This window comes from Heloderma suspectum, chromosome 2 (assembly GCF_057233095.1).
Source record: "Heloderma suspectum isolate Gila_16-S chromosome 2, 16-S_ref, whole genome shotgun sequence".
Classification (NCBI taxonomy): Eukaryota; Metazoa; Chordata; class Lepidosauria; order Squamata; family Helodermatidae; genus Heloderma; species Heloderma suspectum.
Window position 1 is genome coordinate 277983835 of NC_139459.1, and position 14834 is coordinate 277998668.

At 47.9% G+C, this 14834-nt stretch overlaps 1 protein-coding gene across 2 annotated transcripts in view; it reads left to right on the forward strand.

Moving 5' to 3' along the window:
* Positions 1-8531, forward strand: part of N4BP3 (NEDD4 binding protein 3) — a 30106-nt gene extending 21575 nt beyond the window's left edge. The window contains exons 2-5 of one of the 2 annotated variants that reach the window (XM_084839453.1): positions 1179-1613; positions 2966-3502; positions 5800-6057; positions 6535-8531. In XM_084839453.1, coding sequence (XP_084695579.1) covers positions 1209-1613; positions 2966-3502; positions 5800-6057; positions 6535-7104 — 1770 coding nt within the window. In that variant the 5' untranslated portion in view covers positions 1179-1208 and the 3' untranslated portion in view covers positions 7105-8531. The remainder of the gene's footprint in view (positions 1-1178; positions 1614-2965; positions 3503-5799; positions 6058-6534) is intronic. The other variant, XM_084839454.1, reaches the window with a different exon arrangement.
* Positions 8532-14834: the final 6303 nt, after the last annotated feature.

Here is a 14834-nt window from a genome sequence, read left to right on the forward strand (position 1 = left end):
AAAAAGAAGGTTAAAACATGTACTGCTTTTTTCAGCCTACCTTACTGCAGACAGCACAATCACTGACCCAGTTCACATGTAATGAGAACCCACGGGTTAAACAATGTGTTGTTGGGAGTGAGCAAGCGAGCATGCTGCCTCCTGCCTGTTTGCTGCTTTTGTTTCATTTCTGCTTTTTGTAAACAACCGAGGAACACCCCGTTTCTGCCTTGTTTGTCGTGACACGTGAACCTGGAAGTCTGGGTGTTTGAGGGGGAAACAACCCAGAGTTTTAACCCATGGTTTGTTGTTGGGTTAAACTCTGGGTTGTTTCCCCTTCAACATCTCAGAGATCCAGGTTCGCATGTCAACTGAGGAATGGGTGGCTTTCCTGGGTTGTTTACAAAAACAGAAATGAAGCAGCAAGTGGGCAGAAGGCATTGCCCTCACTCATTCCCTGCATGGCCCTGCCCCATAGTTGGTGATGACGCATGAATCAGGTAAAAAACTATTCGAGTCATTGAGCTCAGCTGGGTGCCCCTTTAGCCCAGTGCTGTGGTCAAGTGCCCAACTCACCCATCCCTAAGGCTGGCCCTGTTCCTATGGTGTTCCTAGGGATAGTGGAAGCTGCCACTGTATCTATACCAGCTCAAAAGCTGGGTTGGGGCTAAGGATGAGGAAATGACTTGCATTACCTTTGATTAGAGAAGAACTGGTGGCTGCACACGTAATGCCAGTCTTGGAGCTCCTTCTCGGACACCTAGCCTATGTTTATGTTGGTTTCCCACCCTATTGCCTGAGGCAGGAGGAGGAGCTAGATTTGGGAGTCAGTTCATCATGGGAAGAGAACAGCAGTAGCTTAGGCCTGTGTGGGGAGCTGGGCTGGGTGGATCTCAGCTCCTTGTTGGAGTTAGTTCTTCCTGGTGAGGCCTCTTCTGCACTTGGACTCTGCTCTGGCCTGGTGAGTATTAAAGCAAGTCAGTAACAGGGATGCAGAAAGCAGGGCCCCAAAGATAGCTGTAGGGCACTGTAACATCAGTGGCTTCTGTCAGTGATCTCACCTACCAAGACAGAAGAGAGGACTTCCTAGCATGGTAATGTCAGGAATAGAACGTGATCGATATTTAGCTTGATCACCCAGGGACTGGTGGGAACAAACATATCAATAACTTTTCTGTATCTGTGACTTCCTTTGGCAGTGCTGGAATCCCGCTTGCCTCTAAATCTCCATGGCAACAGCACAGGCCTCTCATGTGACCTGTGACCCCGGCCATTATTTCTTCGAGCCTTACTCTCTGGATTCTAAGCCCGACAACGACTGCAGCATGGGCAGCGTGGGCAGCCTCGTAGAGAAGCAGGATTTCTCCCCGGCAACACCAGGAGGTCTGCGAGGGATGCGTCAGCCAGACGGGTTGCTCCGGAAAGGAATGTCTCAGCGTGAAGTCTTTGGCTACTTACATGGGGGCAAACGGGATGCTCGGGCTGAGAAGAAGCACCAGCCATCTGGTGGCGGCTTTAAACGGGACTACGAGAGCGACCGGGAGAACCAGTCCCCTGAGCGCTACTTCCGGGATAATCATCGGGGGGCAGATTTCTCCAAGAGCTCTTTGCCTGAGCGTGGTCGCTTTGACAAGGTGAGAGAGATGGGGGTGTGGTAGCAGTAAGGAAAATAAAGTATTCTTTGCAGGAAGAGATGAGAAGTGGAACTACTGCGGGGCTTCTTAGCATAAAACCATTTCATTTCCCCGTTGGCCTATCCCATCAGCTGCCCGGTAGCTTTGCAGTATTTCTGGGTTTGTATCGCATTAAAATTTAGCTTTATAGATGGCCCAGCAGTTGTGATGCGGACATGCTGGGTCAGCAGCATGTCCTGGAACTGCGTTGGAGCAATAACGGCCCCAGTGGAACCTGGAACTGAGGTCACGTGGTCTGCAATGGATAACAGACCGACTGAATCAGCTCCTGTTGCTTTGGAGCGGTTGGCAGACCCTGGGCCACACCCAGCCTCACACATGGCCTCCAACATCTGCTAGCTCAGGGGTGGCGCCTAGCATGTTGCTGCTGGCCCGGAAAATGCCTCTTGGATCAATAGCTGTGTGTGAGTCATCACTTCCAAGTCAGCTGCCACTCAGCCCTCCTGGCGCATAAGGGAGAGATGCCCCAGAGGACTCTGTGTTATTGTGGAGGCCCTGAGGATCTCTCTCTATGCCAGCACTGGGAAGGCTGAAGGTAGCTGGTTGGCTCTGAATGAGGGCGCAACGCTCAGGCATGCTGAGTGTAGCTTAGCTTCTGCCACTTCCTGAGTGCCTGCTCAAGTAGCAGCGCAACCCAAGTTAATGCAGCTGCTCCCTGCTTCTGAGCTGAATAGCCCCCTTCAGCCTTTCCAGCGGTGGATTAAGGAAAGACCCCAGGGCCAGAGGAGACAGAGAGGCTCTAGCATCTTTCCCTTCAGCAATGAGAAGGCTGAGCAGCAACCCATCTGGCCCAGAATCAGCACCACTCATGCTGCTGCTGGTCCAGGCAGCAAGAAGCTGTACTATGGAGGCCATCAGCAATGCCTGATCCACTTCAGAACCATCAGGCACCCATCTTGGCATTAATAAGGCCTGCTCTGAGATTTTGTCTCTTTATGCCTTCCAAATTTGTTTAGCCTAACAGTGGGATCATCCCTGGCAAATAGTCCAGTCCTGTTCCCCACCCACCCATCCACCCACCCATACACAGTAGCTTGGCCAGGGAGTGTCCAGCCTCCCTGGCCAAAGAAGTTGGCAGTCTCTGCTTCTTCTTGAAGGCCTGTATTGTCTTCAGCAGCTGAGCCAGGGAGTAGAGGAGTGAGTCATTCTGTAAATGTCCATTTCTAAGAAATATGGCAAGAACATGCTGACTTGCTTCTGTTCCTGCTCTGCTCAGCTACATTGCTAAATTATATTGGCTAACTGCATTGGCTGATGTAACTAACTGCTCCTGGCTATTGTGTTCCTTCCAGTGTCGGATCAGGCCCTCGGCTTTCAAGGTGGTAGCTGGCAAGAGCCTCTTGTCCATGCAGGGGCTCTCGTCAGCTAAAGGGCAGAAGCTGTCCAAGAGCAACGGGAGCCTGCACACACTCCTGACGCAGAGCAGCACCAGCAGCTCCTCACAACGGGGCCCCCTGCGCAGCCACCTGCTGCACACCATCAGCCTTGACGAGGGCTCCAACTCCATCCAAAGCTTCCCCACCTACAATCCCCGTTTCAAACCTGCTCCAAGCCAGCTCAGTGCTTCCATAGGCAACATCAACCACATTGGCGGTTCCTTAGACAGGGCGTCTCGGGGGCCACGGGATCCTTTGGCTGTAGAGAAAGCGCCGCTATCCTGCAAGAGCCTGAGCCGGCTGCAGAGCTCTGGGGAGCCGCCACCTCCGTATGAGGCCACGTATTCCTTGGAAGATGTGGTGAAGCAGCTTGAGGACCGGCTGAGTGAGAAGGGCATGGAGCTCCGCCAGCTGAAGCGAAACCTGAGTGAGAATGATGACCCCTTCACACAGGTGGGTGAATTCTCTCCCTCAGGGCTCACTTGGTCTAGTGAGTATTACAAACTGCTCTCCCCTTTCTTCATTTTTGCCTTCTGAAGCCTGCTTCTTCCTCAGTTCCTCAAGCTCTCCATTCTTGACTTGCATCACTGTTTTCCATCATGTCATCCTTCTTCAGGCTTCCTAATAGCCACTCCCCTGGTACCCATAGTGAATAAGAATTGCTTCAAGGCAACCAAGCAAGGAAAACTTTATATCAGGGGTGCAGAACCTCAGGCTCGGGGGCCAAATCTGGCCCTCCCAGGAATCCAGAATGGCCCTCTGCGGTTTGCCAGAGAGCCACAACCCCTTCCCCTGGCCACAACCCCTTTTTCCCCCAAACCAATTGGATGATGGTTTCCTGGGGTTTGTGCAGTTTCCTCCCATTCTAAAAGGTTGAAATGCCTCTCCTGAGGCTTAGTTACTGTTTGTATTTTTGGCTCTGCCCCTTTTGCCTTAGCCCCGCCCACCACTGGAATGCAACCCCCTTAAAACTTCTCCTAGATGGAATTTGGCCCTTAGACTGAAACAGTACCCCTGCTTTATATAAAGGAAGATAGCTGGTTGACTTCTTTATTTCTTTCATGCTTTCAATGTGCCACAAATGTATAACATGGATATATTTGGGCAGGTGGGCTAGTAACTTCATTACTTCTCTGCAAGACTGTTTATTTGCAAGGCTCTCATATCTGCTTTCCACACTCATGACAAACCATCTCCTGTCACTGATCTATTTCTCAAGCCAGCTTACTAGTTACTTGCCCATTCCTAATTAGGTATTAAATTCATGATACGAGTCATAGAAAAGAAAAATACTTACATAGGAGGAGATGCATGTGACCCCCCCATTTGCGGAAGCTTGTTTGTTGAGGAGGAGGAGGAAGTGTGTTGTAGTGGTGATTCTTTTCCTTACAGAAAGGCACTACGTTGAAAATTGTGTTGACGATGAAAGATCTCCTCTGTGGAGCAGACTATATAGTTGAGAACTTGTGCTGAGGCATGCTCCCTCGTCTTAGCACCAGTTTCAGGGATGCTGCTGGATTCCCTGCAGCGATAGACAATGACCAAATCTTTATGCAGGCAGGGCAGGTTTTAAAATAACTTTGCAAACGTATTCACAAAAATTACTAGCTCACAAAAGTTTTCTATGTATTTTGTTTGCCTATGTTATGCTAGTAATTAGTGTGACCTAAAAAGTAAAACAGAGGATGAGATGGCTAGATAGCATCACCTATGCAATGAACATGGACTTGAGCACACTCCAGGAGAGAGCGGAGGACAGGAAGGCCTGGCATGCTATGGTCCATGGGGTCACCAAGAGTCGGACACGACTTAACGACTGAACAACAAAAAAGTAAAAAGGGCTAATGTTTTGGCTAAAGCTTTCATGTCTTGTCTAGAAGCAATTCTGTTCTCTATCTTAGGCAGTTAGGTGAGGGCCGCTTACCAACCTCTCTCTCCCGTTTTTAAAAAGTCCTCTCCTTTTTTGTGGATGAGGGGAGTACAACAGAGTGAAAGACGGAACTGCCCAGATAACTGGACTGTAATATATACAGAGTTCATGTTGCTACCCATCTGTGCCTTCTCTTTCTCACGAATCAGAGCATGAAATACACTGGAGCATGTGAACTGGGCTCCTGGAGACTGAGTTGGCAGTTCTGATATCACTGGGCTCTGTTTTGTTCTGCCATCCTTAAACTGCTGGGCAGTTTACATACAATGAATATGGGAAATCTCCTCCTTCCCCAGAACTTTATGCATGTTAATCAAGCTTATGTATTCATAAGGTTGGGTATAAGGAGCTGCTTTATTCTGAGGCATGCTAGTAGCCCTTTAATTGCAATCTCGTCTAAGCAGACTGGCAGCAGAATCTCCAGCAAAGACCTTTCCAAGCCCTGCTACCTGGCTGCTTAATCTGGAGATGCCACAGATTGCACCTGGGGCCTTCAAAGGATGATACTCTACAGCAGGGGTGGGCAGTAGGTAGATCTCCAGATGTTTGGGAGTCAACTCCCAGAAGCCCCTCCCAGCATGGCCAATGGTCAGGAATGCTGGGAGCTGAAGTACAAAATGTCTAGAGATCTAATTTCTGCCCACCCCTGCTCTACAGCCCTCTCCTGAGGGAGGTGAATTTGCCTTACATAAAAGCCGTGAGCTTTACGGGCTGAGAGAGATCTCTTTTTGAGAAACTTCCTTGATTTGCCAGTTGAATTTGACCTGCCACCTCTAGAGCTGGAATGAGTCCCCTCCATAATCTTCTCTCTTTCTGGCAGATGTTTGAGGACAAACAGCGTTTGTGGATGGATGAGCTGGATGAACTGAAGCAGATGTATGTGGCCAAGCTGCAGCAGGTGATGCAACAGGCCCAACGCAGCCAGCGGGCACTTCAGCTGCAGCTCTACAAAGCACAGCAGGAGAAGAAGCGGCTGCAAGAAGAGCTGGATCTGCAGCAGAGCCAATGTGAGGAGCTGAGGCTGCAGCAGCAACAGGCAGAGCGCCTGAGTCCCAAACTGGAGGAGACCAAGTGGGAGGTGAGTGGGAAAAGTGTGTGCAACAGAGCAGTGCCCTCATGCGAGTCTTTCCCCATTGTGATCCTGGCTCTTGGTTGCTCCTAACTGCATACATGGTTCTCCTGATGCCCATGCAGACCCATCCGTAGAAGCAGGCTGCCAATTATAGCAAACTCCCAGATGTCTTTGTGAAGCAGAGAAACACTCACTAGGTAGCTGGCAAGGTTACTGCTGCTACTGCTTGTAACCTGCCCAGCTGTGGAACTAGGTTTCAGCTGCAAAGCCTTCCCCTATACCTTCACAATCCCCTCTGAGCCAGCCCACTATCTCCCCTCCCCTTTGGGGTTCTCATTGTTGCTTCATTGACTCCACAGTGGCCATGACAATATTCCAACCTCTCTCCCTGTGTTCTGCTGCACTGCACAGGCTCCAGCGGCTCGCTGATTCTCCATGTCCATTCTTCTCCCCTGTTCTTATCCTAATGTCCTGTTTTGACAGGTCTGTCAGAAGACTGCAGAGATTTCATTGCTCAAGCAGCAACTCCGAGATGCCCAGGAGGAGATGGCCCAGAAACTGGGTGAAATCTTCAGTTTGAAAACACAGCTGCGGGAGGCCCGAACAGAGCTGCAAGCCAAGGACTCACAACTGGCACAGCTGGAAGACTCTTTCCAACCCTTGGCAGAGCATGGCTCCCCTGTTCCTCCAAGGGACTCCCCCATGCAAGCTTGCCAGGACTTCTTGGGTTGTGAAACGGATGACTCTAAGTGTCGGGGAATGCAGGGGGAGAATGCAGAGGGGGCCGAATGGCTATGGGCAGAACTGCTGCGGGAGAGGCGTCAGGCCCAGTTGCAAGCTGCAACCTTTGAGCAGGAGCGAAAAACCTGGCAAGAGGAGAAGGAGAAAGTCCTGCGCTATCAGCGGGAGATTCAGGCCAGCTATATGGAGATGTACCACCGGAACCAGGCTCTGGAGAGGCAGCTGAGTGAATTCCGGCAGTTCCAAGCTGAGCCCAGAGGTATCAACTCAGAGTCTCCTTGGATTCAAAGAGTTGAGTCCTCTAAGATCTGAACAGTATGTGAGAGAGAGAGGCCCTGTGCTGGGATTGCAGAGGGGCAAAGGAACCACACTGCAGCATGGACCATAGGATTTGGTGGAGGAAGTGGCAAAGCTGATGGGCCTGTTAAGCTGACCCAGAAGCATCCTCTATCATAACATACAGGATTTTGTAGGCTGCTGCTACCCATGGAATGGAATCCCAGCATGACATTTGGCCTTTTGTCTGTCCAGCTAGGTTGTTGCCACCCTACCACTGCTGTCTTGGACGGCAGGATGTTCTCCTGTTGTGTCCTGCTTTGTGCCCACCTTGGCACTGCCTGTCAGGAAGGAAGGTTTGTTATTGTGGAATGTGAATGGCCATGATTGGGAGCTGTGATCACTCTTGATAAGGTCTGATGGGGAAAACTAATGAAGAATATGTAGAGGACTGTTCCATCACACCCTGGATTCTTACTGGGGTTGGGGCTTTGTCCCAGCACAGCTTGAGACTTGGCCTGTTGTGCTAAGAAGGTTGACAGCAAACCCACCTCAGCATGAGCCTGTCCTGTTGGGAGTTGTTTTCTGTCCATCTGGCATGTCCTCATGCTGTGCCTGGTTTTGAAGCTCCAGTTGTAAATTGGTTGTGTGCGCCTTGTATTGCAAGTGACTGAGAGAGATCTTCCTGTGTTTTGCTTCAGAATGGGTAAGAAACTGAAGCATCAGCATCCGCTCCATTGGCCAATGATGCAAAAGCTCAGTGAAGGCCAAGCCAGTTGGGTTCAGCCTCCCAAAAAGCCATGGGGCAGTGTCATCTGGGCTTGGGCCAGTTTCTCCATGAGTGGGGCTAGGGGTACTTTTGATCCCTCTGTTCTGTTGTTGCTTGGTGCCCCAGTTCTGGATTTGAAGATTCTGGCCAAAGTGATGAGCCCTGAAATGGAAGCTCTGCCTGGCAATGCCTGGAATAAAATTCTGCCTGACATTTCTGTCTCCATGGCTGTTGCTTTCTCTTTTCACTGTAGTGTTGTTTCTAACATTCCTGGCATCAACAACCATAGCATAGTTTCCAACAAGTAACTTGCAAGCTGAAGCTGCTCTACAATCAGTCCTAAGAGTTTGGCCTAAGCCAGTTAAGCCAGTGCAGCAAGAAATGGAGCCATACATATCCCAGAACAGAGGACACTCTCTTCTCTCTTTTTTTTGTGGGGGAGGCAGGGTAAGGAATTGGTCGTGATGATAAGAGAGAATCTTGTTGAGGCCTTTTTCTGAGTCCAGTGATGAGAAGTGAGTATAATCTTACACTAGGAATGCCCCCTGAGATGGCTTCTCTTCCTGCATTAGAACAGGGTAAGGGAAGTGTGAGGTAGGATTTTCAGCTCAGTCCCATGCAAAGCTGGTCATGCCCAAGCCACCTGATTTCAAGTTGTAAACTGTACAAATAAAGATATGGAAATTTACAGTATAACGAAAAGAGTGAAGATAAAGAAAGTGCTGTGGTCTTCTGCGAGAATATGGCATTGGCTGAACTGAAAGCCTTCTTCTTCTCCACTTAAGGGGAGTGTTGCTCCAGTAACTGAGTGAGGCCAGAGAGCTGTCTTGCTATGTTCCCAGTGCAAACATACTGTCAACATCCTCAGACCATATTGGATTTGGGCTACCATTACCCAGTATAGAGCATTTATCCTGAAAGCCCATATCAGAAATGCTTTGGGTAAGACGGCAGTGACAGGGGCTGTTTGCACATAAGGACAGCCTATGGGTTAAAGAACTCATGGGTTATCAGGGATGAGCGGGAGAGAGTGGGCGTACTGACTGCAGTGCACATGCCACTTCTGCTTTTACTCAGCAGCCCATGATCAGCTGCTTTTGCAGGTTGCTGAGTGTGACCTCCAAACCCACCCCACTGGGTTGCTTAGGGGCTAAACAACCCAGCAGTTAATCCAACAACAAACCATGGGTTAATCGCTGGGTTGTTTAGTCCTTAAACAACCCAGCAGTCCAGGTTCATACATCACACTGCACAACCTTCAAAAGAGCCAATCATGGGTTGCTGAGTAAAAACAAGTGGTGGGCATGCCACAGGCAGTGTGCCCATTCTTTCCCACTCATGCATGGCAACCTATGGGTTGTTTGACCGGTGGGTTGTCATTATGTGTGAATCAGGCTGCAGACCTTTAACAATTTTTCAGGTATGTGTGGGACTCTGGATGAGACAACCCTTGATACCCATAGGTCTCAGCTTGCATTGCTTGTTCTACTCCATGGTCCCTGTTGGATTTGACATAGTTTGTTTGTTGCTATCAATATGCTGTTCAGAGGTTAATTATGTAGCTCTGGGGCACTTACTGTCTGCATCAATTTACTTTCTAGAGCAGAAAACAAATTAGATTATATGCTGGCTGGTAGATGTATCCTATAGGAGCATGTACTGTGCTGGGTGTGGAATAATCCAATCTTATATAACTCACAGAGTCCTTCCCTGCAAAATCTTCTCTAAATCGTACTGGAGTTGAAGTATCTAAGCATGTAATAGATTATTTGTCTGATAAGATGGCCGAGAGTCACTGCAGTCCTGCCACCTCTCGAAACGTAATGCCATTATTGGATACCTATGCTGTGTACTTGGCCCCTATCCAAGCCACAGGCCCAAAGTCACAGACCAGGGTTAGTGAATGATGGAAAGGAACTGTATAAAGAATCTTCAGAGCAGACTGCATAAGAACACTAGGCTTGGAGAGAGAGTGTACTTCCTACTAACCCAGTTGGAATTGACTTCCCTGGTCCCAGGAAACTGCAAAGGCTTGTTTTTCTTGTGGGACAACTATCTGTTGAAATATCTTGTTTGTTTCACTGTGCCCACGCCAGTCCAGGGCTCTGTTGGCGCCTCACTCCCAAATCCCCAGAGCAGGTTTCCACCCATCAATTACAGCTGTGGGGAGTTGAGGAGCAACCTAGGAGAGGGCGGCACCAAAACTTGGCAGCTAAGCCAGAAACCGAGCTGCTGGCTCCGATGCCACAGGGAAGAGTCGAGGCGTCACGGGCCGAAGCAGGAGTGTTTGCCTGATAGAGCTGCTGGACAAACCAGTTTCCTGAATTCCACAGGACTGATTCATTCCCTCCAAGAGGCTGGGGCCCAGGCAGGTGCCACTGATAGGAGGAAGGCTGCTATGATCCAAAAACACTTGGAGAGCTCAGATGTCCTGGCCCCTCCAGCCATCCTGGATTTGGCATGGGTTTCCTCCAAAGGCCTATGACAGCAGCTTTTCCTTCTTGGCCCCCAGCCCAGAAATCCAGTCTCTACAGCCCTTCCTACCATAGCATGTCACTCCAACTCCCACTTTAAATTTCTTCCCTCCAGAGGCCTCACACAACTTCAAGTCATTTCCTTCAGGCACGGCCGTGTATCCAGCTGGAGCAAGACACAAGCATATTCTGATGCACTTGCCTTGTGTATGTATTCTGCAGTCTGGTGTATTTCACTAGCAAGATTCTCCCTGAGTGTCAGTTCTACTATTTTATTTCCCAGTTCTCTAGCTGGACATCACAGCCCTCTCTCTCTCTCTGGGATTTATATCTAGCAAAAATGTGGCTGCTGCATGTTTGTCACAAGCCAAGGTTAGAGGCTTGCCACAGGTTCATCTGGGTCAATTTCTGTAGGACCGAGGGACTTAAACAGGTACTTATGCTCCAGTGTAGGTCCACTGGCATCACCCCCTAGCATCTTCCCCTATATGGGATGGCCAAATTTTAAGCATGAGCCAAAGTAATTTTATGTAGCAGTTTACCAAATTTTAATCAAGGTATAATAAAGATCTTGCCTCCCCCTGTATTGGTTAGGAAAATTGTCTTCAAACTTGCAAGAAAAGTCAAGGAGTTAAATCCAATGTCATATGAGCGGACTTCTGCTCATGCATTAGTGCTTCCCCTTGCGCTCCTACCACCAACTCTACTCCAGAGGGTCTCTCAACCCTCTGGAGCAGATTTGGAGGGCTGCAGGGGGAGGAGAAATTCGTTCTGCTGGTGGGCAGCCAGTGCTGGATACAACCCATAATCCAAATTTTAATGGTACATCTCAAGTCTTAGTTTTCTATATAATGCCCAGTTGATAACTACTCAGAGAAGCAATGAGATAGATACCATGTGTGTTTCATAGTGATTGCTGTTTCATGTTATCTGGAAAGCAAAGTACCACTGCCAATCTGCCTCTTGAATGAATCTTCTGCAAAGAACATTAGTTGCTCTCCCTGCCCCAATGACCTCATGCTGCCTGGACCCCAGAATTACGAAGTCCTTATGCATTTCCAACTTGATTATTGGAGACTGGGCACTCACAAGATCAGGTTGTGGAGAAAAAATACACTTCTAGGACCTGGACCTTTGTTTGGAGAACATAGTAGACCCCTGAGGCAACAGAAGCTATAAATATAGTACCATTTGTATACATGGTGTACAGAATAGTGTAACCAAAAAACAGGTCCCTGCTCCAAGGAGCTTACAATCTGAATTTAGGTGATGGGGAGGAGGGAGAAACTGGCTGCTTTTTTATCGTGAACATGGGTAACCATTTGGCAGATAGCCATGGCTAAGGCTAGTGCTTTTACTTGGCACAATGAATTACCACACCTTAAGAACGTAAGAAGAGCCGTGCTGGATCAGACCAAGGGTCCATCTAGTCCAGCATTCTGTTCACACAGTGGCCAACCAGCTGTCAACCAGGAACCCACAAGCAGGGCATGAGCGCAACAGCACTCTCCCACCCATGTTCCCCAGCAACTGGTGTACATAGGCTCACTGCCTCTGGCACTGGAGGTAGCACATAGCCATCAGGAGTAGTAGCCATTGATAGCCTTTTCCTCCAGGAATTTGTCCATCCCCCTTTTAAAGCCATCCAAATTGGTGGCCATCACTACATCCTGTGGTAGCGAGTTCCATAGTTTAACTATGTGCTGTGTGAAGTCCTTCTATCTGTCCTGAATCTCCCACCAATGAGCTTCATAGGATTATCCTGGGTTCTAGTATTTTTAGAGAGGGAGAAAAATGTATCCCTATCCACATTCTCCACACCATGTATGATTTTGTATACCTGTATCATGTCTCCCCTCACCCTCCTTTTTTCCAAGCTAAACAATCCCAGCTGTTGTAACCTTCTCTCATAGGGGAGATGCTCCAGCCCCTTCATCATTTTAGTTGCCCTTTTCTGCACTTTCTCCAGCTCTACAATATCTTTTTTTAGGTGTGGTGACTGGAACTGCGCACAGTATTCCAAGTGTGGTCGCACCATAGATTTGTATAGGGGCAGTATGACATTGGCAGTTTTATTCTCAATTCCTTTTCTAATTATGCCTAACATGGAGTTTGCCTTTTTTTACAGCGGCTGCACACTGGGTTGACATCTTCATTGAGCTGTCCACCACAACCTGAGCTGTCAACCCCAAGATCTTTCTCCTGATTGGTCACTGCTAGCTCAGATCCCATCAGGCTATACTTGAAGTTGGGATTTTTTGCCCCAACGTGCATCACTTTATACTTGCTTACACTGAACCGCATTTGCCATTTAGATGCCCATTCTCCCAGTTTGGAGAGATCCTTTTGGAGCTCTTCACAATCCCTTTTTGTTTTAACAATCCTAAATAATTTGGTGTCATCGACAAACTTGGCCACTTCGCTGCTCACTCCTAATTCCATATCATTTATGAACAGGTTGAGAAGCCTTGGTCCTAATACAGATCCCTGTGGGACCCCACTATTTACTTCACTCCACTGGGAGAATTTACCATTTATTCCTTCTCTCTGCTTTCTGTTCTTTAACCAGTTACTGATCCATAAGAGGACCGGTCCTCTTATTCCATGACTGCTACGTTTGCTCAGGAGTCTTTGGTGAGGGACTTTGTCAAAAGCCCTTTGGAAGTCCAAGTAAACAATGTCTTCTGGATCACCCCTGTCTACATGTTTATTGACACTCTCAAAGAACTCTAAAAGGCTAGTGAGACAGGACTTACCTTTGTGGAAGCCATGTTGATCCTTTTCCAGCAGGGTTTGTCCTGCTATATGCTTACTAATTTTAGCTTTAATAATGCCTTCAACCAATTTACCCAGAACAGACGTTAAGCTAACCGGTCTGTAATTTCCCAGATCCCCCCTGGATTCCTTTCTGAAAATTGGTGTTACATTGGCCATCTTCCAATCTCCTGGTATAGAGGCTGATCTTAGGGACACGTTGCATATTTTGGTTAGAAGATCAGCAATTTCATAATTGAGTTCTTTGAGAACTCTAGGATGAATACCATCTGGGCCCAGTAATTTATTTGCTTTCAATTTATCAGTAAGGTTGAGAACTTCATCTTTCGTCACCACTATTTGCCTCAGTTCCTCAGACTCCCTTCCCGAAAACCTGTTCAGGCACAGGTCTCTCTCCTACATCTTCTGCAGTGAAGATGGATGAAAAGAATTCATTCCGCTTCACTGCAATATCCTTGTCCTCCTTCAGTACTCTTTTAACTCCATTGTCATCCAATGGCCCAACTGCCTCCCTAGCTGATTTTCTGCTTCTGATATATTTAAAGAATTCTTTATTGTTGGCCTTGATGTTGTTAGCGATATGCTCTTCAAAATGCTTTTCTGCATCTCTTATTGTCTGCTTGCATCGCCTTTGTGCAAGCTTCTGCTCCCTTTTGTTTTCCTCACTTGGGCAAGACTTCCATTTTCTGAAGGAAGCTCTCTTTTCTCTAATAGCTCCCGTAACACTGCTCGTTAACCATGCCAGCAACCTCTTGGACTTGGTGCTACCTTTCCTAACCTGTGGAATACATTTTAGCTGGGCTTCTGTTATGGCCTCTGGGTTTTGAGTAATCTCCAAGCATTTTGAAGGGATTTAATCCTCTTGACTCCCTCTTTTAACTTTCTTTTCACCAGTTCATTTCAGAGAAGTTTCCTCTTTTGAAGTCAAATGTGACTGTGTTGGGATTTCCTAGCAATTTCCCACTTAAATATATATAAAATCTGATTGCATTGTGATCACTGTTTCCAATTGGTTCAATAACATTTGCATCTCATACTAAGTCCTGGGCAACACCATTTAGGATTAAATCCAAGGTTGCCTCCCCTCTAGTCTTTTCCATGACCAACTGTTCTAGGGCACAATTGTTTAGGGCATTGAGAAATTTAACCTCTTAGTCGTGGCTGGAACATGCATTTATCCAATCAACGTGGGGGTAACTGAAGTCGCCCATTATTACAACACTTCCTTGTTTGGAGGCCTCCCTGATTTCATTTTTCATCTCAAGGTCACTCTGAGCATTCAGGTCTGGGGGATGATAGCATGCTCCTAGCACTACATTAGTTTTGGAGCCTGGTATTGTCACCAACAGTACTTCTGTGGAAGAGCCTGCCCCTTTTAAGTGTTCTAGTCCTCTTGACACTATGCCCGCTTTAATGTACAGGGCAACACTGCCTCCACTACGCCCTTCCCTGTACTTCCTATAGAGTTTATATCCAGAGATGACCGTATCCCACTGGTTCTCTCTGCTCCACCAAGTTTCTGTAATGCCCACTATATCCAGTTTGCTTTAAAAGCAAGCACTCCAACTCTCCCATTTTGGGTCAGAGGCTTCTAGCATTTGCATAAAAACACCTAGACATGGTGTCACTCACTAGATGCCTCCGGCGTGTGCATCTTTTGCTATGGGATGTTGTCTGCTTTGATTGTCTAATATGTTCTACCATGTACTCCTGGCCTATTTCCTACCCTTCTACATTTAGGCAATCAA